This window comes from Armigeres subalbatus, chromosome 2 (assembly GCF_024139115.2).
Source record: "Armigeres subalbatus isolate Guangzhou_Male chromosome 2, GZ_Asu_2, whole genome shotgun sequence".
Taxonomy (NCBI): domain Eukaryota; kingdom Metazoa; phylum Arthropoda; class Insecta; order Diptera; family Culicidae; genus Armigeres; species Armigeres subalbatus.
This window is the reverse complement of record NC_085140.1, coordinates 256109462-256136075: the sequence shown is the minus strand read 5'-3', so window position 1 is coordinate 256136075 and position 26614 is coordinate 256109462. Positions and strand designations below refer to the sequence as shown.

The 26614-nt window shown below is 39.0% G+C and overlaps 1 protein-coding gene across 1 annotated transcript; it reads left to right on the top strand.

The window, feature by feature from the left end:
* The first annotated feature begins 203 nt into the window (after positions 1-203).
* On the top strand, positions 204-22102 carry LOC134216205 (A disintegrin and metalloproteinase with thrombospondin motifs adt-2-like). Its single transcript, XM_062695156.1, has 7 exons — positions 204-839; positions 17437-18275; positions 18328-18456; positions 18517-18636; positions 20934-21069; positions 21181-21699; positions 21755-22102. Exons 1-7 carry the CDS (start codon positions 399-401, stop codon positions 22004-22006), a joined length of 2436 nt encoding a protein of 811 aa, XP_062551140.1. The 5' UTR covers positions 204-398; the 3' UTR covers positions 22007-22102.
* The last annotated feature ends 4512 nt before the right edge of the window (positions 22103-26614 follow it).

Below are 26614 nucleotides of genomic sequence, written 5' to 3'. Positions count from 1 at the left end.
CACCTTTTGTATGGGTAATTTACATTTTTGACCACTATGTAAGACAACTTCTGCCAGGTCTACTACAATGATAAATTCTTTACATAAACAATTTGAAATTCAAACAATTACAAACAGATTTTTCAGGACACCCTACCAAAATGATTGAAGCAAAAACAAAACGGAGAAAAGTGCATTACAATATCATATCGCGGGAAACAAGTGACATGCCAATTGCTACTGGTTTTTGTGGTAATGTCAACTTTTGGGGTTGCATGACGGTAAACCCCGTGCGTACTTACTGGACGAAAGTATATAATTGTTGAAACGCTTACTGCTCGGAGACAGTTTCGGATGACGGTTGATTAGTACCAGTTCGATGTTCGCAGTACGTACGAGCTTGCGTGAACAATATGTGAATGAAGCCATGTGATAAAATGCCTATTTCAAAAACATTGAGAATTTTAGTTATCATAGTGAGCCTGACAGTGAACACAGTGCAGTCTTGGGAATTCAACGATTTACCGCATTTGATGAACGAACATGAATTGAATTACTATTTTGGCAGTGACCACCGTGAAGAGCTTCCTCTGTTCGAATTGTTCTCCGCCAGGGGTGAGCCACTGTTCAAGGCAAGTGAAAAGCAAAACGTGGTGCTAAAAGTGCCGTTCCAGAACAACGAGTTTAATCTGCATCTGAAAACACGGACGAACCTGGTGACGAGCAAGACGCGGTTTGTTACGCGTCATGAGAATGGGACCTCGCGTGAATATCTCCATCGGTCGACGAATGATTGTCACTATCTGCACGTGGATCATGAGTCATCTGCTGCTGTTACTAGTTGCGATTTTCAAAATTTCGTAAGTATTTGGAGGCAGTCTCACGTTACCATCAAGTTTCTTTTTCAAAGCAAAAATTGCAATAATAAAAGAAAAAAATTCCATGAAGAAAACATATCAATTTCCTAATTCGTTGTGGATTCGAGTTTTCTAATTACAGTGAACTCTCCTCAACTCGATGCTCTGTAACTCGATATTTCCCTTTACTCGATGAAAGTCCTTCCTTTTCCAGTGGAGATATATCAGCTTCCACACTGATATTCTTCCCTCCCCCTTCATACGGGAGATTGGCAGAAGGAAGGTCGTGTGATATGTGCCATCACAAATATTGCCCTCCGCTCGCTTTCAAATCGACTTCTATAAAAAAAACATTCTTCATGCCTGCCGTATCCTAACGGAACTATCAATTCTATACTTTCGCCTCTAATTCTATCATGAACATGTACGTCTAAGTTTGGAAGATGATATAAGCATTTCCATATCATAATAAGATAATGTTTTGTTTTTTTAAACATTTACATGCAATACAGCGAAATTTCCTAATCTTAAATGGATATTAACACTATTGCTGATTGTGCATCTTTAATTGCGAATGCCTTCTGCGAATACATGAAAGTAATTATTTTAATCAATTTTTTTTTCATCAGTGTAATACATTTTTTTTGCTGGGGAATCAGAACTAGTATAACCATTAGGGTGGTTCAAAAAATCGATTTTGCTCCACAGTGCTCATCTGATTCCTTACCATGTTCTGAGTGTCCTCTGAAAATTTGAGCTCATTTGGATTAAAACTGATTTAGCACAAGCCGTTTTAAGTTTGCATGCAAATTAGTATGGGGAAATTTATTTTTTCATTATACTGTTAATGACGTTCCCCCATTAAGCGCAGGTTAAAATAAAACCTACATACCTAAAAGGAATACTCAACAGCTTTCACCCAACAAAAATCGCATGTTGATTAATCACCCCAATAATTAGTAATCGATTTTAAGATAGGTTGCGAATCTTTAGTCATGATCGTTAAACTTCTTTGAGGGCATCACTGAAATGTGCAGTGAAACATAGTAGCCTGAATTTGTGCGTGCTATCTTTCGCGCCACGAGCAGCAATGTTGCCTGCTGAGGAGTTATGCAATTAGCTCCAGAAAACTACGGTATAGATTAAAATCGATTACTAATTATTGGAGCGATTAATCAACATGCGATTTTCGTTGGGTGAAAGCTGTTGAGTATTTCTTTTAGCTGTGTAGGTTTTCTTTTAACCTGCGCTTAATGGGGAAGCGTCATTAACAGTATAATGAAAATAGAAATTTCCCCATACTAATTTGCATGCAAACTTGAAACGGCTTAGCAAATCAGTTTTAATCCAAATGAGCTCAAATTTTCAGAGGACACTCAGAACATGGTAAAGAATCAGATGAGCACTGTGGAGCAAAATGGTTTTTTTGAACCACCGTAATAACCATGCTTTAGTATAGTATAGTATAGAATAGTATAACCATGCTTTAATGTACGTGTTGTTTAGTGCCAAGCCTATCTTAAATATATCATAATCGTGGATAATCATTTTCGTGGATGAGCAGACTAAATCTCTAATTGTATTCTTCTTCATCCACCACCGCTGCCCTCGCTGCCTCAGCCATCATCGGCTTCTAGCCGTGAACTCCGAGCGAAGTGATGGGCGATTGCATTCATCGCAACCGACACATCTGCATCAAAATGCGCCTACTTCTTTCATGCATATTCGCAGACCCGCCGGCAGTTCTACCGCTGGCGACTGCATGCTGTGTAGGTAACACGGCGAACGAACGAATGAAACGAAAAATGCGCGATCAAAAAGCACGTCAGTACGCGCTGCTGTCACAAATTGTAATGACTCGCACACGGCAGGCACTGCTTCTTTTATACACAAAGAAAATCTTGCGGTGGACCCGAAGGCCCGTGACATGCCGCATTCTGATGTCCGTGTTAGGAATGCACGGGATTGGTTATATATAAAATTTTTGCTGGCTTTGACAAGAATTGAAACTTTTAATAGCTTATCGTTAATAATCTTAAGTTTCAATGAAATAGGTAAATTGCTGGAGAGTGTCCGAGTCGATTGATATATAAATCTTCAAAATTCATCGAAAGATAAAGGCGTTAGCAACGTTCGAAATCTTCCCTTTAAGCGTAACGCTCTCGATTTCCAAAAATCTAAATGACACCCAGTATAGTAGAGAAAGACGTAAGTCCATATGTCAAAAAATGAAAAGTGAGAAATGAGAAGTAAGATATAAGAAGTTATAAGTGAGAAGTGAGTAGTGAAAAGCTAAAAATAAAAAGTGAAAACTAAATAGAGAGAAGTGAGAAATTTGAAGTGTGAAGTAAAAAGTGAAAAGTGAGAAGTGTGAAGTAAGAAGTGCGAAGTGAGAAGTGAGAAATGAGAAACGAAAAGAGAGAGGTTAGAAGTGAGAAATTCTAAGTGCGAAGTAGTAGTTAGTAGTGAAAAGTTAAAAGTTAGAAGTGAAAAGTGATGAGTGAGAAATGAGAAGTCAAAAGCAAGATATGAGAAGTTATAAGGGAGAAGTGAGATATGGTTAGTGAGAATTTATAAGTAAAAAGTGAAGAGTTAAATGTAAAATTTCGGAGTGCGAAAAGATCAGTGATAAATAAAAAGTAATAGGGGGAATGACGGCTTTGGCAGGTTTTGTTCTATTATTGGCAGGGGGTTTTTTTATGACTGACTTGGCTCAAATTTGGCCTGAACATTCTTTGCATATCAAAGAATATTGTGGCCAAATTTCATAAAATTTGGTCGACAAAAACCCCTTGCCAATAATAGAACAAAACCTGCCAAAGCCGTCTTTCCCCCTATATCAAAAGTGAGAAGTAAAATGTAAGCTTAGCTTAGGTTGATTGACTATAGACGAATTTCGCGCCAACTCGACCAGTTGGCAGCACCATCTCAGAATCAAATGAGACTTGGTGGGCATAAAGATATGGTATTTATAGGCAATTCTGCATACTTAGTTTTTCAAAAATTGTCAAGAGTAACATTTGATAAGGGCCTATTTTTCCTTCATTATTTTTTTTTAAATCGATAATTCTCTAAAATGACAAGACTTACAAAAAAGTGTTGTATGGCGGACTGTCGTGAAATTCCCAGAAGTTTTTTGGAAAAATATCCAAAAAATAAAAAACCGATTTCTGCACTGAAAAAAATTAGTTTAAAAAATTAAAATCGATATTACAAAAAAACCTCATATCAGAAATCGATGAAATTTTTACTGCAGATAGGTATTTCAATTATCTAACTTTTCTGGGAATAATGTTCCTGTGACATATTTAAGGAAAAAAAGTTTTTCTAACAAAAACTTTTGTCATGTCCATATTGAGTGAAAATTTATTAGCGTGTTTTATGCCTACTGCGCCAAATATAGGTTCAGCAGCCTATCATCAACCAACGACAAATTTTGGAAGTATAAAAATTTGTTTAGGAAGCAATTTAGCATAATCTAACATTAATGTGGACCATAATTTGAAAAGGGCGTATATTTTCCTAGACTTCTTATATCAATGTTACACAAAAATTACCAGAATTACAAAATTGTGATGTTTGATGGACTATTGTAAATTTGTCTAAACTGCAACATCTGATACATAAAAGAGCGTTTCGTTTACCGAGAAAATAAATCGGTGAATGTAAAGATTAAAATTGGTTTAGCAAAAAAATAGAGTTCGATTTTTTTTATCAGATAAACACGTTGATTCCAAACGATAAAGCTCGGTAGATAATTTCATTAGGGGATTTCAGATAAACGCACATTCAAAAAACAATAACTTTCTCGCATTTTTTTTTTGTTTTTTTCTTCAATTTTATTTGTTACTTTGTTAATTCTTATTTCTACTTGAATACTCATTAACTTGTTAATTTACTAGAACAATTTGAAAACTTTTGGGTCTTTATCTGAGTTGAAATATTTTTAGTCAGGATTTTATTATGAGCAATTGGTATAAAATAATGAAACTTATTTTGGTCTGTTTGTGTAACTGCCCATTCGCACAACTCCCGAGGAGTCCTAATAGTATTTCCATAATCTTTGGCAAGACTTGCTCGTTTTGCCATTCGTTTGAGAGTGCCATCAATAGCTTCGCAAGGGCCTTTTCTGTGCGATGTTGCAAAAAGGTGTCATTCTGCTTCTCAGCCATGTTTTAAATTGAAATTACACAGACTTGCAAAGTTCTTTTTATTTTTATAATGTGCTGCAGCTCCACCAGACACAAAAGTAATTTTTGTAAAATTGATCGACTGTTTCAAAAAGTCAATTAATTTTGAAATGAATAAGTGAACAGCTTTTGTGTCATGGGTCATTACTTCTGATATTATAATAAAGCTAACGTTTTCTAATTTACCGTTTCTTTTAAAGTAAACTTCAAATGGATGTATTGATGCCTGGGAATTATTCCAATGATAACCCTGCGCAGCATTTTGGATAATGAATGAATAATTTTCAGAGAAATCCAGCAGTACAAGTATTTCACTTTGACCTAAAGTACTCTTTTTGATACTTTTCCGAAAAACTTCTGGGAATTTCACGACAATGCGCCATACAACACTTTTTTGTTGGTTTTGTCATTTTAAAGTTACATCGATTTAAAAAAAAATAAATGAAAAAAAAATAGGCCTTTATCAAAAGTTACTCTTGACATTTTTTGAAAAACCAAGTATGCAGAGTGGCTTAGAAATACCACATCTTTATGCCTACTACAGGGGATGGACAAAATAATTAGGATAGGCAAATTTTGGGTAAAATTAGATTTGTTGTAACTATCTTAGTTATCATCCGATTTTAACAATTCAGGCATGCCCGAACTAGAAAATTAATGCAGTTTGACGGTATGTCCATGGAACCGACTATGGCCACTGGATTACGGAGATATTCCGGGTTTTTCGGAGGTAGGTTCAAAATCGTAAATTTGAGGTGGATATTAGGAGAAGTTGTGGTTAAAAATTGAATAATATTAGTAACCACAAATGAAGTAGGGCTCTTGCTGATTGGAACCATATATTGAGATTTGGAATCGGACCAGAATCAAGTGAGATTTGGCCATTTCTTTATAATCGGTTCCGATCGATACTTATCAAAGGGGCCAGGCCACAACTTCATTTGAATCTCGCTTTTTGATAGATTGTCCACTATGATTTTATTCTAGAAGGCCTCTTATGTATTAAGAATGAAAAAAAAATTGAATAAACGGATCCTGGAGTCGCAGGAAAGTGTCCCCGGGGAACCTGTGAATGGGGACATTTTAGTTTTTTCACCAAAACCAGTCGTTCGACGGCTCTTTTTTCATGGTTTTCGATCAGGAAGTGAAGTATGAATATAAAATGGTCAATTTACGGTTCTGACCGCTTCCAGGACCTACGGATTGGCCTCGGGGAACCTGTGGAAGGGGACATTTTAGTTTTACCACCAAAACCAGTCGTACGACGGCTCTTTTTTCATAGTTTTCGATCAGGAAGCGTAGTATGAATATAAAGTGGTCCATTGACGGCTCTGACCGCTTCCCGGATCTACGGATTGGCCCCGGGGAACCTGTGGAAGGGGACATTTCATGTTTAGCACCAAAACCAGTCATTCGAAGGCTCTTTTTATGGTTTTCGATCAGGAAGCGAAGCATGAAAATAAAATAATTCATTGACGGCTCTGACCGCTTTCAAGACCTATGAATTGGCCCCGGGGGACCTGTGGAAGGGGACATTTTAGTTTTAGCACCAAATCCAGTCATTCGAAGGCTCTTTTTACATGGTTTTCGATCAGGAAGCGAAGCATGAATATAAAATAATCCATTGACGGCTCTGACCGCTTTCAAGACCTACGGATTGGCCCCGGGGAACCTGTGGAAGGGGACATTTTAGTTTTAACACCAAAACTAGTCATTCGAAGGCTCTTTTTTCATAGTTTTCGATCAGGAAGCGAAGTATGAATATTAAATAATCCATTGACGGCTTTGACCGCTTTCAAGACCTACGGATTGGCCCCGGGGAACCTGTGGAAGGGGACATTTTAGTTTTACCACCAAAACCAGTCATTCGACGGTTCTTTTCCATGGTTTTCGATCAGGAAGCGAAGTATGAATATAAAATGGTCCATTGAGGGCTCTGACCGCTTCCAAGACCTACGGATTGGCCCTGGGAACCTGTGGAAGGGACATTTTAGTTTTATCACCAAAACCAGTCATTCGACGGCTACTTTTCATGGTTTTCGATCAGGAAGCGAAGTATGAATATAAAATGGTCCATTGGCGGCTCTGATTGCTTCCAGGACCTACGGATTGGCCCCGAGGAACCTGCGGAAGAGGACATTTTATGTTTAGCATCAAAACCAGTCATTCGACAGCTCTTTTTTCATGGTTTTCGATCAGGAAGCAAACTATGAATATAAAATGGTCCATTGTCGGCTCTGACCTTTTCCAAGGTCTACGGATTGGCCCCGGGGAACCTGTGGAAGGGGACAATTTAGTTTTAGCACCAAACTAGTCATTCGACTGCACTTTTTTCATGGTTTTCGATCTGGAAGCGAAGTATGAATATAAAATGGTCAATTGAAGGCTCTGACCGCTTCCAGGACCTACTGGTTGCCTCCGAAGAACCTGTGGAAGAGGACATTTCATTTTTAGCACCAAAACCAGTCATTCGACGGCTCTTCTCTAGTGATTTCGATTAGGAATCGAGAAAGGAATATAAAAGAGACCATTGATGGCTCTGACCGCTTTCTGAACCTACAGATTGGCCCAGGAAACCTGTGGAAGGGGATATTTTAGTTTTAGCATCAAAACTAGTCATACAACGGCTTTTTTTTCATGGCTTTGGATCAGGAAGCAAAGTATGAAGTAGGCAGGTTCCCCGTGAGCTATCCGTAGGTCCAGAAAACGGTCAGAGCCGTCAATGGTCCATTTCTTGTTCATACTTCACATTCTGATTGAAATCCATGAAAAAAGAGCCGTCCAATGATTGGTTTTTGCCTTCTTCTTCTTCTTATTGGCATAACATCCCCACACTGGGACAGAGCCGCCTCGCAGCTAAGTGTTCATTAAGCACTTCCACAGTTATTAACTGCGAGGTTTCTAAGCCAAGTTACCATTTTTGTATTCGTATGTCATGAGGCTAAGCACGATGATACTTTTATGCCCAGGGAAGTCGAGACAATTTCCAATCCGAAAATTGCCGAGACCGGCACCGGTAATCGAAGCCAGCCACCCTCAGCATGGTCTTGCTTTGTAGCCGCACGTCTTACCGCACGGCTAAGGATTGGTTTTGTGCTAAAACTAAAATGTCCACTTCCACAGTTCCCCGGGGGCAATCCGTATGTCCTGGAAGCGGTCAGATCCATTAATGGTCCAATTTATACTCATACTTCGCTTTCTGATAAAAAATCACGAAAAAAAGCCGTCGAGTTATTGGTTTTGGTGCTGCAACTTAAATGTTCCTTTCCACTGGTTTCCCGGGGGGAATATGTAGGTCCTGAGAGCGGTCAGAGTCATAAATGGGCAATTTTACATTCATACTTTGCTTATATTAAAGAAGAGCTGTCGAATGATTGATTTTGGTGTAAAAATAAAATGTCCCCTTATACAGGTTCCTCGTTGGCTACCAGTAGGTCCTGGAAGCGGTCAAAGCTATCAATGGTCCTTTTATATTTATACTTTGCTTCGTGGTCGAAAACCTATAAAAATAGCCGTCGAATAACTTATTTTAGTGCTAAAACTTATAGATTCCCTTCCACAAGTTCCCCGGTGGCAATCATTGGGTCCTGGAAGCGGTCAGAGCCGTCAATGATTCATTTCATTCTCGTATTTCGCTTACTGATCGATAACCATGAATGAAGAGCTGTCGAATGGCTGATTTTGGTGCTAAAACTAAAATGTCCCCTTCCACAGGTTCCTCGGGGCCAATCCGTAGATCCTGGAATTGGTCAGAGCCGTTAATGGACCATTTTATATTCATACTTCGCTTCCTGATCGAAAACCATGAAAAAAGAGCCTTCGAATGATTAGTTTTGGTGCTAAAACTAAAATGTCCCCTTCCACAGGTTCCCCCGGGCCAATCCGGAGGTCCTGGAAGCGGTCAGAACCGTCAATTGACCATTTTATATTCATACTTCGCTTCCTGATCGAAAACCATGAAAAAAGAGCCGTCGAACGACTGGTTTTGGTGGTAAAACTAAAATGTCCCCATTCACAGGTTCCCCGGGGACATCCCAGCGACTCCAGGATCCGTTTATTCAATTGGTTTTTCATTCTTGATACATAAGAGGCCTTCTAGAATAAAATCATAGTGGACGATCTATCAAAAGCGAGATTCAAATGAAGTTGTGGACTGACCCCTTTGATAAGTATCGATCGGAACCGATTATAAAGCAATGGCCATATCTCACTTGATTCTGGTCCGATTCCAAATCTCAATATATGGTTCCAATCAGCAAGAGCCCTACTTCATTTGTGGTTACTAATATTATTCAATTTTTAACCACAACTTCTCCTAATATCCACCTCAAATTTACGATTTTGAACCTACCTCCGAAAAACCCGGAATATCTCCGAAATCCAGTGCCCATAGTCGATTCCATGGACATACCGTCAAACTGCATTAATTTTCTAGTTCGGGCATGCCTGAATTGTCAAAATCGGATGATAACTAAGATAGTTACAACACATCTAATTTTACCCAAAATTTGCCTATCCTAATTATTTTGTCCATCCCCTGTAAGTTTCATTTGATTCTGAGATGGTGCTGCCAGCCCCATAGAAGGGTTGGCGCGAAATTCGTCTATACCCATCGCGTGTCTAACGTATTTACCCGAAGATTGATTCGATATTTTAACTACTTTGCGACGACTAAAACACGTACTGCACTCGCTTGCTCGATGGCTACTGCAAACTATCGAAGATCGCGCTTGTTTCGACCGGAGCAAAGCGCAATACATGCGCATGAGCCACCGAACACAAGATAGTTATTTCACTATTTTCCCGACGACTAAAACATGCACTGCACTTACTTGCTCGATGGCTACTGCAGACTCATAAAAAAGTTAGAAGTAAAAAGTGAGAAGTAAGAAGCGAGAAGTAAAAAGAAAGAAGTGGAAAGTTCGAAGTTAGAAAAGGAAAATAATAAGCGACAAATTAGAAGTCAGAAGTGAGATATGAATAAATAGAGAGAAATTCGAAGTGTGAAGTTAAAAGTGAGAAATGACATGTGCGAAATGAGAAGTGCAAAGTAAAAAGTGAGAAATGAGTTGTGGGAAGTAAAAAATGCAAAATGAGAAGCGAGAAGAGAGAAGTGAGAAATAATAAGAGAGAAATTAAAAGTGAGAAATTCGAAGTGCGAAGTAGTGGTGAGAAGTGAAAAGTTAGAAGCTAGAAGTGAAAAGTGATGAGTGAGAAATGAGTAATCATAAGTGAGATGTGGGAAAATATAAGTGAGAAGTGAGAAAAAATAGAGAGAAGTGAAAAGTTAAACGTGCGAAGTGAGATATTCGAAGTGTGAAGTGAAAATGGAGCAATGAGAAGTGAGAAGTACGAAGTAAGAAGTGAGAAGTGAGTATTGGAAAGTGACAAATTAGAGGTGAGAAGTTAGAAATGAGAAATTCGGAATGCGAAGTAGTAATGAGAAGTTAGAAGTAAGTGATAAGTGAGAAATGAGAAGACAGAAGTGAGATACGAGTAGTTATAACTGAGAAGGGAGAAAAAAAAGTGAAAATGAGAAGTGAGAAGTGTAAGAAGTGAGTTGTGCGAAGCGAGACATGAATAGTGAGAAGTGTGGAGTGAAAAGAGAGAAATGGGAAGAGGTAGGTGTTTATCGAGGTAGGTGCGAAGAAAAAAGAAAGTAATGACAAGTTAGAAATGAGGAATGAGAAGTGAGTTGTGAGAAGGGAGTAGGATAAAGTGAGGACTGGAGAACGAGAAGTAAGAAACGAGATTTTTTTTTTCATTTGTTTCTCTTCTTCCATCTTCCATCTTCCATAATTTTTCTGTCTTATAATCTTTCCACTCACTTTTCACTACGCAAGATATCATAACTCTCGTTTCTCACAACTTGCTTCTATTTCTATCACTACTCACATCCTACTTCTTATTTTGCAACTATCTCTTCGAACTTTTCACCACTTACTTCTCACTTTCCACTACTCACATGTTACTACACACATCTCACTATTTAATACTCACTTCCGTTTTTCAGTACTCGCTTCCCACTACACTATACTTATTTCGAACATCGTTTATTGACGTACGCCGACGCCGGTCAAGGTGTCGGCGGCGCGCCATACGCCGATTGGCTTCACGACGCCGAATTTCGTATTCCACGCCGATGATTGGCCAAAACAAAAATCACATTATGTAATGCGTTAGCATCTACCGGACCAAGGCAACCTATCAGGCATTGATTAAATAGCTGATATACATTTAGTATATTTGCTTTTATCTCTGTCACTTTTACCGGCATTGGCGTGTTAAATGCTAGGTCATGCAAGAACTTCTTGGCAACAGACCTACAAATCAATGAGCGTAGCGATGAACTTCTAATCTTATATGTAACTTCATGTGGAATAACCTCATTCTGCTCGCATTGGGTGGTTCATCATCTTTTTAAAGGTTTGAATGTTACATATCTTAATTGGTCTAGTGCTTATATTCGCGGCTACAAGTCAACACTATGAAAGTTGGATTTGGATTCCCAGTCTGGTAGGATTTTTTTAAACTTCCCTGAGCATGGAGTATTATTGTGATAGCCTCGTGATATGCGAATGCAAACATGGTAACTTGGCTTCTGGAGCTGGAGCACGATGGAACACGTGACCCATCAAATTGAACATTTCTTTCACTCCTCCTTGTACTTAAATAGCTAGAATTGTTCCGGAAAAACGGGTTTCATTTATTTTGATAAAAAAAATCCCAAAGAAATTTCTTGGTTTTCCTGAAATAATGTCCGAAGGACATCCTGGGGGAAGTTCAGAAAGAATAATTGATGAAAATTCTTAGAGTTTTGAGGGTTTTTTGGATTTATCCCCGTAGTAATTTCTGGATAATTTTCTAATGGATTCCCTGGACAAAATTCTTGGAGGAACGTCCAACAAAATTCTTAAATAAGTTTAAGAATGTCGGCAATTTCTCTAGGAGTTCTCTTGGAAATTGCTCTAGGAATTCGTAAGGAGATTTCGTCCTAGAATTTTGGAAGCAAATGTCGGAGAAAACTCCGAAGGAAATACTAGATGAATATCCGAGGCAGAGTAGAGGCACTTACGCGAAGCCCGCGGGATAGAGAGATTCTCCTTTCAACAGTGTAATCCAACAGACTAATAAATAAATACGCAATACTTTATTTTGATAAACAATACCCAAATAAACTTCTGGGTTTTCTTGAAATACTTTCCGAAGGAAGTCCTGGAGAAAGTTCTGAAGGAATGAACTTGAAGAAATTGCTTAGAGTCTTGAGTAATTTCTGGATCTATCATCGTAGTGTTTTTTGAGGATTTTCTGAAGGAATCCCTGGAAAAAATTCTGAAGGAATTCTTGGAGGAATGTCCAAAAATGTCGGTAATGCCTTTGAAAATTATATCTGATATCTGAAAATTCGTCCTAGAATTTTGGAAGGAAATGGCGGAGGAAATTCTGAAAAAAATACTAGATGAATTTCCGAGGAAATGGAATGTATTATGGAATACCTAGAAAAGTTTCAGAGGAATTGTTAAAATAATTTCCGAAAGAATTTTTCAAAAGTATGTGTATCCATCAGTACAGTAATCATTAAAGTATGTACAGTCATCCATTCTGGCTTGAGTCTTGCTCTGCATATGGCTCCACCCAATATTACAGTCGAATTTAAATACCATTCTGCTTTCAATGCACTGCTGTATGAAGGGCAAAAAACGGAGGCGGTAAACCCGTAAGCAGAAACACTTACGCGAAACCCGCGGTATCTCCTTTCAACAGTATAATCCAACAGACTAATAGATAGATTCGCAATCCTTTTTGAGCTTTTCGACCGGTGGCTTCTTTGAATTGGTATTATCAAAATCAATCTTAGAAGATTTTTTATAAGAATTTCCAGAAGAATATCTTAAGAAAAAACTGGTATCATTTGTAGACGTTTTTGAAGGAGTTCCTGGAGAAATTCCCGATGGAATTCCTGACAGAATTTTTAAAGATATACTAGAATGAGTTTCTTGATGTCTTACCGAATTAATTCCTGAATATATTTTCTAGGGAATTATTTAAGGTATTTACGAAAAAATCTGTAAAATTTTTCGAGGGACTACTAATATCCGCAATATCGATATATCGATATTTTGGGAGTTTTTCTTGGCATGTAATCTTGATTCTAGAGTCAAAAATGAGTTTGTTTCATTACAGTCCAGATTTTCGAAGAAATTCTTAGAGAAATATAGGAATTTTTATTTAAATTCCAATAGCTATCCACTTGGAACATCCACTAAAAAATCCTTCATTTAAAATTTTGTCCAAAAACCTTTTCAGGTTCTCTTTTGGTAATTCCTTCTAATTCCTTCAAGAATAGAGAAAAGCTACAGAAACTAATTTAGTCATTCATCCAGGGATTCCTTCATAAAACCTTCCGGAAAGGCCTTTTATTTATTTTTCATAAACTCCTTTGGAACTTTCTCCAGGACGTCCTTAGAAAATTCCTTCAGTAAACTATACAAAATTTCTGCAGGAATAACTCCGGAACGAATCATAATATGGAGGAATTTTTAAAGGAATTTTCGAAAGAAACTTTTAAGGTACACTGACCTCACAATCATGGGTCACACACTAATATGGGTCATTTCCATCTGATCAACATGCAAAATAGAGTGACTTATAATTGTTACAAAATGACCCATATATGTAAGGTCGGTGTAATTTGAGTGATAAACTTATTTTCTATTAAAAAAAAACACAATATTTAAGAAAATTTAACAAAATTTCCGACGATTCTCCAAAAGATTTTCAGAAGAGATTCCCGAAAGAATTCTTAGAGGTATTTTAAAAGAAATTTTTGGAGATCTACAAGAATTTCTGGAAAAGTTGCTAAAGAAATTTCAGGAGGAATGTTCGAAGGAATTCCTATAGGAAAATTGGAAAGAATTCCTGGAGAAAGTTCTAAATAAATTGTTGAGCAATTACTGGAAGAATTTTTATTATAAATTTCAAAAACAAATTCCTGTAGGAATTTAAAAAAAAATCCTAAATCAAATTCCAAAGGTTTTTTCCGAAAGGGATTTCCGAATGTATTCCTAAAACAGTGTCCGTAGGTATTCCTATAGAAGTTCTTGAAAGATTTTCCATGGGAATTTTCTAAGGAATTCTTAAAGAAATTTTCAAAGGAACTCCTAAAAAAGTTTTCGAATGAATTTCGAAAGAAATTCCCAAAAGACTCCGTAAAGGAATTTCCGAAGCAATCCCTAAAGTAATTTCTAAGGAAATTCCTGAAGGAACTTTTGAAGAAATTTCGGAACGAATATCCGAAGAAATACCCAAATAAATTTTCAAGGGAATTCTTTGAGGAAGTTTTGAAGGAATTCATTAGGGAAATTCTTAATTAATTCTTAAAATTCCTTTTCGAATTTTCTGAGGAATAAATTACTTTCCAATGATTTGTTTCCTATATCGATACCTTCCTAACTCGATGGTCCCTTCAATAGGAAAGTTTGTATTTGGAAAAAAATTGGTTGCCATCCCTAAGAATTATATTTTCTTAATTCCTTAATTCCTCAATTCCTTATTTGCATAGTTTCTTAAATCCCTAATTCCTTAATTCATTAATTCCTTAATTCCCTAATTCTTTATTTCCTTAATTCCTTGATTTCTTAGTTCCTGAATTCCTTGATCCCTTAATTCCTTAATTCCTCAATTCCTCAATTCCTTAATTCCTTAATTCCTCAATTCCCTTATTCCTCAATTCCTCAATTCCATAATTCCTTAATTCTTTATTTTCCTAAATCCTCAATAAATTTATAAATTCCCTAATTATTTAATTCCTTAATACCTTAATTCCTTAATTCCTTACTCCTTTAATTCCTTAATTCCTTAAATCCTTAATATTCCTTACTTCAATACCTCAATTCCAAAATTCCTAAATCCCTAATTCCTTAATACCTTATTTCCTTAATTCTTCGATTCCTGAATTCCTTAATTCCTTAATTCTTCAATTCCTCAATTCCTTATTTGCATAGTTCCTTAAATCCCTAATTCCTTAATTCCTTAATTCTTTAATTCCTTAATTCCTTAATTCCTTGATTCCTTAATTCCTTAATTCCTCAATTCCTAAATTCCTTAATACCTTAATTCCTTAATTCCGTACTCCCTTAATTAGTTAATTCCTCAATTCCCCAATCCCTAATTTCTCAATTCCCTTATTCCTCAATTTCTTAATTCCTCAATTCCTCAATTCCATAATTCCTTGGTTCTTTAATTTCCTAAATCCTCAAATTCCTAATTATTTAATTCCTTAATTCCTTAATTCCTTACTCCTTTAATTCCTTAATTTCTTAAATCCTTAAATCCTTAGTATTCCTTAAATCCTTAATTCCTTAATTCCTTAATTCCTCAATTCCTCAACTCCATAATTCCTTAATTCCTAAATCCCTAATTCCTTAATTCCTTATTTGCTTAATTCCTTGATTCCTGAATTCCTTAATTCCTTAATTCCTTAATTCCTCAATTACTCAATTCCTAAATTCCTCAATTCCTTAAGTCCTTCATTCCTTAATTCCTTAATTCCTTAATTCCTCAATTCCTTAATTCCTTAATTCCTTAATTCCTTAATTCCTTAATTCCTTAATTCCTTAATTCCTTAATTCCTTAATTCCTTAATTCCTTAATTCCTTAATTCCTTAATTCCTTAATTCCTTAATTCCTTAATTCCTTAATTCCTTAATTCCTTAATTCCTTAATTCCTTAATTCCTCAATTCCTTAATTCCTTAATTCCTTAATTCCTTAATTCCTTAATTCCTTAATTCCCCAATTCCTTAATTCCTTAATTCCTTAATTCCTTAATTCTCTAATTCCTTAATTCCCTAATTCCTTAATTCCTCAATTCCTTAATTCCTTAATTCCTCAATTCCTTAATTCCTTAATTCCTTAATTCCTTAATTCCTTAATTCCTTAATTCCTTAATTCCTTAATTCCTTAATTCCTTAATTCCTTAATTCCTTAATTCCTTAATTCCTTAATTCCTTAATTCCTTAATTCCTTAATTCCTTAATTCCTTAATTCCTTAATTCCTTAATTCCTTAATTCCTTAATTCCTTAATTCCTTAATTCCTTAATTCCTTAATTCCTTAATTCCTTAATTCCTTAATTCCTTAATTCCTTAATTCCTTAATTCCTTAATTCCTTAATTCCTTAATTCCTAAATTTCTTAATTTCATAATTTCTCAAATAATTAATTCCTTAATTTCTTTATTCTAATTCATTCATTTATTTAGTCTACATCTATACAGATAACACTGAATCAACAATTTGACGCCACAATACACGGTTCGAGGCCGCATCTCTCCATCCTCGAGTACGCCCCACGCTCGCCAAGTCGTCTTTATTCTAAATTCAATGTTAAAATTGCAAGCTTTCAAAATCACAAAATTTCAAAAATTTAAATCTGATAACTTAAAATTTTAAAGATTCAAGATTTCAAGATTTTCAAATTTTAAAATCTCTCAGACTTCTATATTTTTAAACGGACTGTTATGATCTACCACAAATGTCTTCGGTCTTTAAAGGACTGACTTTGATATTTCTGGAGGAAATGCTATCCTCCAAACCTTTTTTTAATGTTCAAGAGTAGTAACTGATTTCCAGAAATCCTTAACCCGCCTTTTCGAGCTTTTACGGAGTTTAATAAATTCTGTTTACAAAATACCGAACTATTGAAAGCTTCTTCACGGACCTACAGGAATTCACAAACAAATTGTTTTTGCCTTTCTATAGTTCACCAAAAAAGCGCTCAGCCGAAGTTAAAATTCCGTATAGTTCACTGGAAGACACTTTTCTTGGTTAGGCTAGGTGCACCAGTTGTCGCGCTAGTGCTTTATATGCCAAATGACCATTCAAATCACCGCATACCAAGTTCATATCGATAAAGCATACTCATATGACACGATAACACCTTTGATTTCCTCCAAAACAAGCAAAGCATAATTGTAAAAATTGATTTTGCTTAATTTTTAACGTCCTTTGCACCAGTTGTCGCACTAGTGGTCCCAATTTGGCCAGTCCCATAAGAAAACAATGGGATTTGCCAAATAAGGAACCAAAATTAAGAATAGTGCCACAACTGGTGCATGCGTTCCTATTATGGATTAATCAATTTTGAGGATAATAACAAATTTTATTGTGGTTTTCACAGCAGGAAGTAAAACCTTTCGCTTGATATATAAAGTCCACCCACATGCCTTTTACTTATTTTTTAAAATAGTTGTTCTTATGTATGGCGACAATTGGTACACCGACCCTAGTTATTTTGGCTGAGTAACATCACTTTTATTGAGATCTCGGCAATTTAAATTTTGCAATAAACTCAACAAGGCAAAGCTTTCCAATAGTCTGTGAACATTACCTCCTGCATCGTTTTTCTTTTCAGCACGGCATCGTCTTCCTCCCGAACCAAACATTAGAAATACAGCCCCTGAACAGCCGTCTGCGCAATCTCATCCCACAGCTCAGCCACTTCATCGTCGAGTCGCAAAACCTCCATCTAGTCAAAAAGGCGACTCTCAAGGATGTAATTTTCGCGGAGGACCTAATCAATCGGAAAAACTTGCTAGCCATCACCAACCGATCGGGCATCCATCTGCTCGGCGACACCCTGAACGAGAAAAACTACACACTGGACGATCTCGAAGAGTTGGAAGATTTCGACGAACCGGACAACAGCTTCGGCGGTGCGACTAGACTTCGCAAATTGACCATCGAGTTGGGGCTGTTCTTTGATGAAGCCGCGTACCGAATTTTCGCGCCACACTTCGATAACAATGATCTCAAACTGAAAGACTTCATCCTGGCCTACGTGAATGCAATTCAAGCGCTTTATCACCATCCCTCGCTGGGAACGCCCGTTGACATTACGGTGGTGTATTTGGAGATAATGAAACGGCAACCGGACGACATGCCGCACCACAGAGGAGAACGGGAGTCGCTGCTGGATTCGTTCTGTTTGTATCAAAATAAATTGAACAAAGGCGACGACAGCGATGCCAATCATTGGGACTTGGCGCTGTACGTGTCTGGGTTGGATTTTTATGCGATCGAGGACGGCCGGCGGAACGGGGTGACAATGGGTCTGGCAACGGTTGGTGGGATCTGCCTGGGAAAGTACTCCTGCGTAATTGCAGAGTTCGGTACGACGAGCATTTTCGGGAAGCCTTATCCATCCGCCGGATTCACTTCCGTTTATGTGGCAGCACATGAAATTGGGCACAGGTTCGAATGATATATTGGGCCCATTTGGAAATGATCTGAAGTTCCTTTTTAGTTTAGGCATGCATCATGATTCGGCAGGCAACATTTGTGCCAAGGACGGATACGTGATGTCGCCGTCGAGAGGGACGCAAGGTGAAACCACGTGGTCAAGTTGCAGTGCGGCAGCAATTCGGGAGCTGGCGTAAGTGAGTTGATTTAATATGGAAGCTATCGATTAATAAAAGGTTACGATCGATTTCAGTTGGGCGGATTGCTTGTTCGATGCACCTTTGAAGACGAAAAAGGAATTAGATGCTTGGAAATACCAAGGATATCCTGGTCAAGTGTTCACGTCAAAAAAGCAGTGCGAGGTATTGTTGATGTAAGTATGAATGTTAAACTGGTTGTGTATTACAGTTACCTCATCACATCTCGATATTAAAGAGACCATCGAGATAGGGAAAGATCAAAGAAAGGAAGAAGCAGGGAAATGGGTACTAGATCAAAAAAAATCTCGTTACATTGAAAAAAAAAACAACAAAACAAAAGTCATTTCATATTTTTGTTGTGTTTGTTACTGTCAAAAGGTGGTCTAGTAGCCTAAAAAATTGAAAATATCGACATACTTCCGGCAACAAATAATTATAAGGCATTCGCTGATTTTCGTACAAAATGGTCATGGGAGCTGGGGTGCCAAATATGTCAATATAATCGCTGGGTCTCAAATAGCCTTGCGAGCAAAGGCGTAGGATTGCCAATCCAGAGATGGCGAGTTCGATTCTCGGTCCGGTCTAGGATGTTTCCGGGTGGGAAACTTTCTCGACTCCCTGGACATAGTGTATCCATTGCACATTGGGCCACGTCGTAAAATTAGGAGGAAAAAATTATTTTCACCATAATGATAATATTTTAGGATCAAAGTGTCTTCAGCAAAGTCAAAGCTTATTATTTAAGCTTTATTTTGAAGTTTGTTGCAATAGGGTGGCCCCACTACATTTTGAGATAAAATTTTTATCTTCTATATTTCTAATTTTAGCATTGTACGATGTTCTAGAAAGTTGTTCCTTATTTAATTTTGAGGCACTTTGCTGAAGAAACCATTTTTGTACGTCGTTGGTATCATTTGTTGTGATAATTTTGGATAATTATGTTAGGGTGATTTTAGGGTCAATATCAATCAATATTTTGATTGTAACTTTTTAGTTTTAATTTTTATCGAATTGACGTCTTCTACAAAGTTTTAGAGCATAAGATATGCAGAGATATCACTGTTTTTCTTGAAAAAATCCGTTGTTTTCAAATGCTTGTATTTTTGAATGGGGGAAAAAGGGGGATCCATTTTTCCCTGGGTTAGACAGAGGAAGGGCTAAGGATTGCTCTGCATATTTTGGTATTGGGGAATTTGAGGGAATTTGAGGTTTTTCCATCATTTGAAAAAATGGCTTTATGTACGAGGAAATCAAAATCATCAGTTCTAGAAGTGTTATAAAACCGAAAATTCCGCCCAATTCGTCAAAAACAAAATGTTTATAGTAATCATAGCTTCCTTATATATTTCCAGCGCATCTTCACTCAATATACCGATTGGTAGAATAACATGTTCAATAATATCAACGCTTATAAACGTGACAACTTCACTGTACAGACCGTAATCGTAGGTTGTTTACATCACTTGTTCAATCGATTTTACTTTAAAATCGTTAGGGTGGTATGGAAAATTAGGTTTTTCGAGCGTAGTTTTTTTTATTTTACTTTTATCTATTATTAGGGTGGTTCAAAAATTCGATTTTTCTCCACACCGATCACTCAATTCTGTCCCATGTGCTTAGTGTCCTCCGCGAATTTGAGCGAAATTGGATAGCAACTGATTTAGCAGATGATAGAAGATGTCAATTCGATAAAAATTAAAACTAAAAAGTTACAATCAAAATATTGATTTTTTAGGGTCACCCTAACATAATTATTTAAAATTATCATAACAAATGATACCAACGACGTACAAAAATGGTTTCTTCAGCAAAGTGCCTCAAAATTAAATAAGGAACAACTTTCTAGAACATCATACAATGCTAAAATTAGAAATATAGAAGTTAAAAATTTTATCTCAAAATGTAGTGGGGCCACCCTATTGCAACAAACTTCAAAATAAAGCTTAAATAATAAGCTTTGACTTTGCTGAAGACACTTTGATCCTAAAAAATTATCATTATGGTGAAAATATTTTTTTCTTCCTAATTCCACGACGTGGCCCACTGTGCATTGTACTTGTCACAAAAGATACATACTCTTGCAATGGCCGGCATAGAAGAGCTTTCAATTAATAACTGAGAAAATGTTAATAGAATACTAAATTGAAAACAGGTCAAGTTCCAGTTGGAATGTAGAGCCATTGAAGAAGAAGAAGAAGATAATCGCTACAAATCGAGATTTTGGTCCTCAACAAAATCTCGATTTCTAGCAATTAGGTTGAGGACATATTAGGCATCCCAACTTAAAATGACCTAAATTTTCAATAAATGATGGTAAACAGGTACAAATGTTTACTAAAAACGCACGTTTTAATTGGAAATAATTATAAAACCACCACTTTTATATGGAGCTCCATACATGAGAAAAGCAACAGAAACCACTATCCAAAACTAATGTATACGTATGCTTCCTTTTTTTGCGCAATTCAAGTGACAACGATGCCATGGCTGCTCCCACTTCTGGGTTGGAACGAATTTGCCAAAACCTGCAATGTCGAACTCCCCATCGCACCGGATTCTATTTCGCCGGACCAGCATTGGAGGGCACAGACTGTGGTGAAAGTAAGGTGAGCTTTTAGTTTGTTCCATCGAACGCTTTTCGCTCTTGTCCGCCTGTTGGCAGACAGCGTGTCGTGCACCAGCTCTTAACGCTTTTTCGCCTCTTTTCCGTTTTCTAGTGGTGTGTTGGAGGAAGTTGTGTGAAACAAAAGAAAAAGCCCACCACCGTCGTTAGGGGAGGTTGGAGCGAGTGGATGACTGGTGATTGTAACTCTGGGTGCTTGGCCCAATCGAGAGGCTTTCAGCAACGCACTCGAAGTTGCAACAATCCGAAACCAATCAATACAGATGCTGGGTGTGAAGGAAGCGCATACGACGTGGCAATTTGCGATGACCAAAAACTTTGCTCGAACAAACGACAGCCTATTGAAATTTACGCGAGTATTAAATGTCGAGAATTTAGTAAGCTTCTAAACAGATTGGATCAAGCTGGGCTCGGATTGCAAGGTCCGTATGATGGGCATCGTCTCTGGATGAGTTGTGCCATCTATTGTAAACGGGCAGACAGTGATGCGTACTACGCACCACGCTTCGATTTGAATGACCTTGGAGTTGACGCGTACTTTCCCGATGGAACCAAATGCTACTCCGACGGTTCAACCAATTATTATTGCCAACAACATCATTGTCTTCCTGAAGTATTTTTCTTAGATATTTAAGACTACAATTTATTACTATTTTAATCAATTTCAGCATTTTAAAGCATCTAAAATATCGATTTGGGCCCTGACTGAGGACATACCCATCCCGGGCAATGCCCTGCCAATTAGGACGCACTTCCTGGATAAAGAACTGTCCAACTATCTGTCGATTGATCGCAACCGTAAACCACTGCTGCAGCACTGGAACTATCGCCCGATTCATCACCAAGACGACGGCGAATGGCCGGATCATGATTACCTGGAACTACCGGAAGATGTTAAGAGGGCAGCCCACCGTTACTGAACTTGTGTTTGTTTCATTCTGTCCATCGACCGTTCAGCACTGTCGCGTGATAAAAATCGCAAGCTAGGTTCAATAAAGTAACACAAAAGATAAATATTTGACTGCACATCTGGCTTTTTAGCAAAACATGTTTTCTTTCGCGGGCCTTTGTAGGCTACTTATTGGTATGGTAAGTTGTTGCTAAACCTAACGACAAATGACGAGCGTGATGATCTTTGATAAAGATTACGTATTCCAAGTGTTATACTTGAGATGAATTGCTCAGGATTGAAAAAAAAAAAACTTTTAGTTTATAGATACTCCAAACAAAATGATAACATATCTAGGGCAGACTAGACTCGCATATTAGTCCCATACTGGGTTTGCGCATACTGAGAGTGAGATAGTATCCATTCTTCAATATAAAACTTCAAACAAAATCTAATAAATTGAAATATTATCGGATCCAATTGAAATTTGGCTGAGTTGTTCATCATTCGATAGATTACGGTGAATCGATTTAGTATGATTGAAACATTTCTTAGTTTTGTGCATTCAGGTCATGCAATTTTTTAATGGGACTGCTATACTATGAACTAAAAAACCAACTCGCCTCGGCAACACTTATGCCGTGGGTGGACTAGGTACGAGGACCTCAGTATGCTCATATAGAGATCATTGCAGTTCATGCGTTGTGATTGTTGCCATTGTGCCCTTCTCCAACGTGAGTTAGCGATAGAGGCCGATAGGTCGTCACGGGTTGCGATCGAAAGGTTGCCACCTAAGATGTCACGTGTTTTATTGCCTTATGCATAGACCACCCCTCCCCCCGTCCCCATTAAATGTTTAATTGCGGGCCGGAGAGATAGGCATTACTGAGAGTATTTTGGATTAAGAGAGTCGAGTAAGAGTTATTGACATATTTATCCCCTGACTACCTTACTGACCACCCTGGCCCAAGAGTCTGTTTTCAGATTTAAAAAAATGTTGGGAGAACATACTAATATGCACCTTTGGACACTATCAACTCAGTGGTACAGACCGCTGAGATAGCGATCCAACGGAAAAGGCAAGGTATTCGATACTGCGCGTTGGTGACACTTGATGTGAAGAATGCATTCGACAGCGCAAGCTGGGATGCCATCGCGCTCTCATTACATCGGCTTAGCCTGTTAGTGGGTTTGTACCGGATTTGGAAAGTTAATTCCGGAACAGTGTACTATTATACGAGACCGATGTCAGTAAGAAAACGTTTCTTTTACCGAAGGAGTTCCGCAAGGTTCAATACTGGGCCTGCTATTTCGGAACGTTATGCACGAGTCGACGGTGTTCTGAACCTAAAGTTACCTCATGGTTTCAAGATCGTCGGCTTCGCCTTCGGTCTACGTGGAGTCAACTCCTGAGGTAGAACTGACCGCAGCACAGGCGTACGGTGGCAGATTCGATGAGCGCTAGAGCTCTGGGGCTCACTCAACATAAGATGGAGGTGGTTATCGTCTACAACCGCAAATCGGTACAACATACAGTGATTTATGTGCGTGAAGTCGCGTTCACATCAAAGCGGAGTGTGGAGCGCCTTGCGGTCATAATAGACGAGAAGCTGACCTTCGGTAGCCATGTCGACTATGCGTGCAAGAGGGCTTTGACTGCTGTTGTGGCATTATCGGTGATGACGTCCAACAGATCCAAGGTGTGCACCAGTAGACGTCGGCTACTGGCCTGGCAGGCGTTACCATATCTATACTTAGGTATGAGTGAGAGAGTGCGCTGGGGATAAACAGTTACCTGCGGAAGCTGGAGGGCATGCAACGCTTTTAAAATTTTATTTTTTTTACCAGCTACCTAAAAAAGGTTCTCCCAAACACCCGCTATTCTCTTGGCGACTGCGATTCTGTCTCCGTTGATATGGAAATGGAACATTGCCTGCTGCGACTCAACGATGGAATCGTGGTGACTAGTTATTGCCGTCGCGGTGGTGAAATCGTCTGGGGGTCTGGGCTGCCGTAATCTGACAAAGTGAAGTTTCAGATTACGGCAGTGGGGGAGCCTTTATGTGAACGTGCCGAAGAAGCCGTCTTTTGAAAAGCTTCACAACTTAATTGAGCCAAGGTTGGGCCCAAGATGAATACACTACTAGGGGCTCCAATCTGCCAAGTTTATGGCAGAGAAGAAAGCGGGGGTAAAAAAATCAATTTCAGTGCAAAACGAAAACAAATTCGCTTGGCTCTACTATACCAAAATTCAAGATGGCTGGATCGTGAATTTGGCAGATTGGAACACCTAGTGGTGTATTCATCTTGGTTGGGCCTACATCGCGAACAAGTTGTCCACCTTCAACCAAGTACAGCACTAGGGTTCACATTCGTAGATGTCATCGCCCTGGAGCTAGCGGAGAAAATCGTAGCTGAGCACGACGCGTCAACAAACGCAAGACAGAGATAGAAATCAAAATTGGCAAAATGGGGAATTACCCTCGAAGCTCCGTGAAGCTGACAGATTTGTCCGAGGATATCACGAACAAGCAAATTTCCGAGTTTCTGAGCGCGTACGGAAAGGTCCTCTCGATTATCGTGCAGATATATGACAGCAAATACCGCTTCGCTGGCCTTCCGACTGGTGCTCGGATAGTATGAATGGTGGTAAAACGCAATATTCCAAGCTACATCACCATAGATAATCAGATCACCTTCTACGAAAAAATCAAGCCCAATTTATTCGCAACCTGTCTCCCGAAGACTCTCGGTTCTGCCCGACGGATACAGCGACGAATTTGCACCTAGCCGAACCTAGCCGAGCAAAGAAACCGTCGCCTACCTCCACCGGCTTCTACGCATACCACCGTGAGCAACAACTGAACTTAAGCGAGCTATGACTTTGTCATTATGTCAGAACAACTCTAGCCAAAGCTCCTCCCCTTGGATGAACAAGACCATTGTAAAGTGCTTGTTGGCTTCACCTTCACTTTGACCGATCAAGCATTCCAGTAGCGTATACGAACGTGCTTTTTGCTCGTACATTTTTCCTAGTGTTTTTTCTCATTCGTTCATGTTTTAGCTTCGTTGCGTTGGCGTTATTTTCTCCCGGATCCGTCATGGGGGACTCGATCGCGGGAAAGGTGCCGAAGCACAATGCAGTTGGAGGCACGAGTAAACCCTCTGAGCAGCATTCGCAAAGCAACGAGTATTCGTCGTTGCCAATCGAAGATGCTGGCAATCTTCCGAAGAAACGTAAGAAGCAGCAATCGAAGCTTCCGCAGGTGCAACCAGAGTGGAAGGAGAAGTGCTCACCTGTGTTTGTGAAGTGTGATCCACCGGATTTGCGCCCGAAAATTTGCCAGTTGATCGCTAAGAAGCTGAAATGTTCATTTCGACTATGCAGCGAGGGCGTGAAAGTGATGGCGGTAAATAATGACCACCATCAGTTCCTCGAGGTCCACAAGTATGAGAACTACACTCATGACCATTCTGGCACGAAGCCGCTCAAGGCTTTGCTGCGATGACTCCATGATATGAAGGAGGAAGAGCTCCAGGCAGAGCTGATGCCTATCTTCGCGCAGCTCACCTCTCGGCTTCTATCGAGCTGAAGAATTTTCTTGATCAGAAGGAAATAGACATAGCGTTCATCTCCGAAACGCATCTAAAACCGGAGGTGAACGTCAACATCCCGCATCGTTCGCATCGTGCGACTCGACCGGCCGACCAGGGGAGGTGGTTTGGCTATCGCTTTTTGCTACAACTTCAGCTCTCGACTGCTGTCAAGGTCCCAGATGTGCATCGTTGAGGCCATCGGTGTCGAAGTCATTACCTCTGTCGGCACAAACATGCACATCGTGGCGTACTGCCCAACTCAAGCCAAAGCCGGCAATGTTTCATCGGCCGCCCTGCGGAGGTACATAATCAAATTAACTCGGAGGCAAGGTCAGTACATCATTGGCGGAGACCTGAATGCCAAACATCAAGCCAGGGGCAACAGTCACGGCAGTCTAAACGGCACCATCTTTAGCAATGATATGGAGGAAGTCCACTACACGATCCTTAGTCCGGATTCCCCCACTCGGCTACGTCGGTCCGGAGAGCATGCTACACTCGACATGTTCATCACAAATATGCACGATCATATTTCACAGCCGGTTCTCTACCAGGATCTCAGCTCGGACCACTATCCACTACAATGTATGACATGATGGTCTGGTGTACAAACTACAACGATAGAATATTTCCAGCTACCTGGTGAAAATCTTCAATAATTACCTGTCGGCAAAGACATCCCGGTCGCAATCAACGGAGCAAGTTTCGATACGCACGACATCGTTACAGGCGTCCCCCCAGAGCATTATCCTCGGGCCCCTGCTGTTTAATCTGTTCACGTCCGACATACCAGAACCTCCGGAAGACGGCATTCTGTCTCTGTTCGCAAACGACACCTCTCTCGTATACAATGGTAGAGTGATCAAAGCGCAAAACTCCAACGATGCCTGGATGCTTTGACAGAGTACCAGCTGAAAGATCTGTATCATCGCGGAGAAGACCCAAGTCATCAATTTCCCCAACTCTAAATCCCTCAAACATGTTCCGCCTGGGGACCGTGCAATCATCATCAATGGTAAAACTGTGGAATGGGTCAATGAGG

Bases quoted from the DNA above. Each gene is read 5' to 3' on its own strand.
- LOC134216205 (XM_062695156.1), top strand. From the start codon at position 399: ATGAAGCCATGTGATAAAATGCCTATTTCAAAAACATTGAGAATTTTA. The intron at 18,457-18,516 runs GTAAGTGAGTTG...GATCGATTTCAG, and splicing joins GCAGCAATTCGGGAGCTGGC to TTGGGCGGATTGCTTGTTCG. The intron at 18,637-20,933 runs GTAAGTATGAAT...GCGCAATTCAAG, and splicing joins CAGTGCGAGGTATTGTTGAT to TGACAACGATGCCATGGCTG.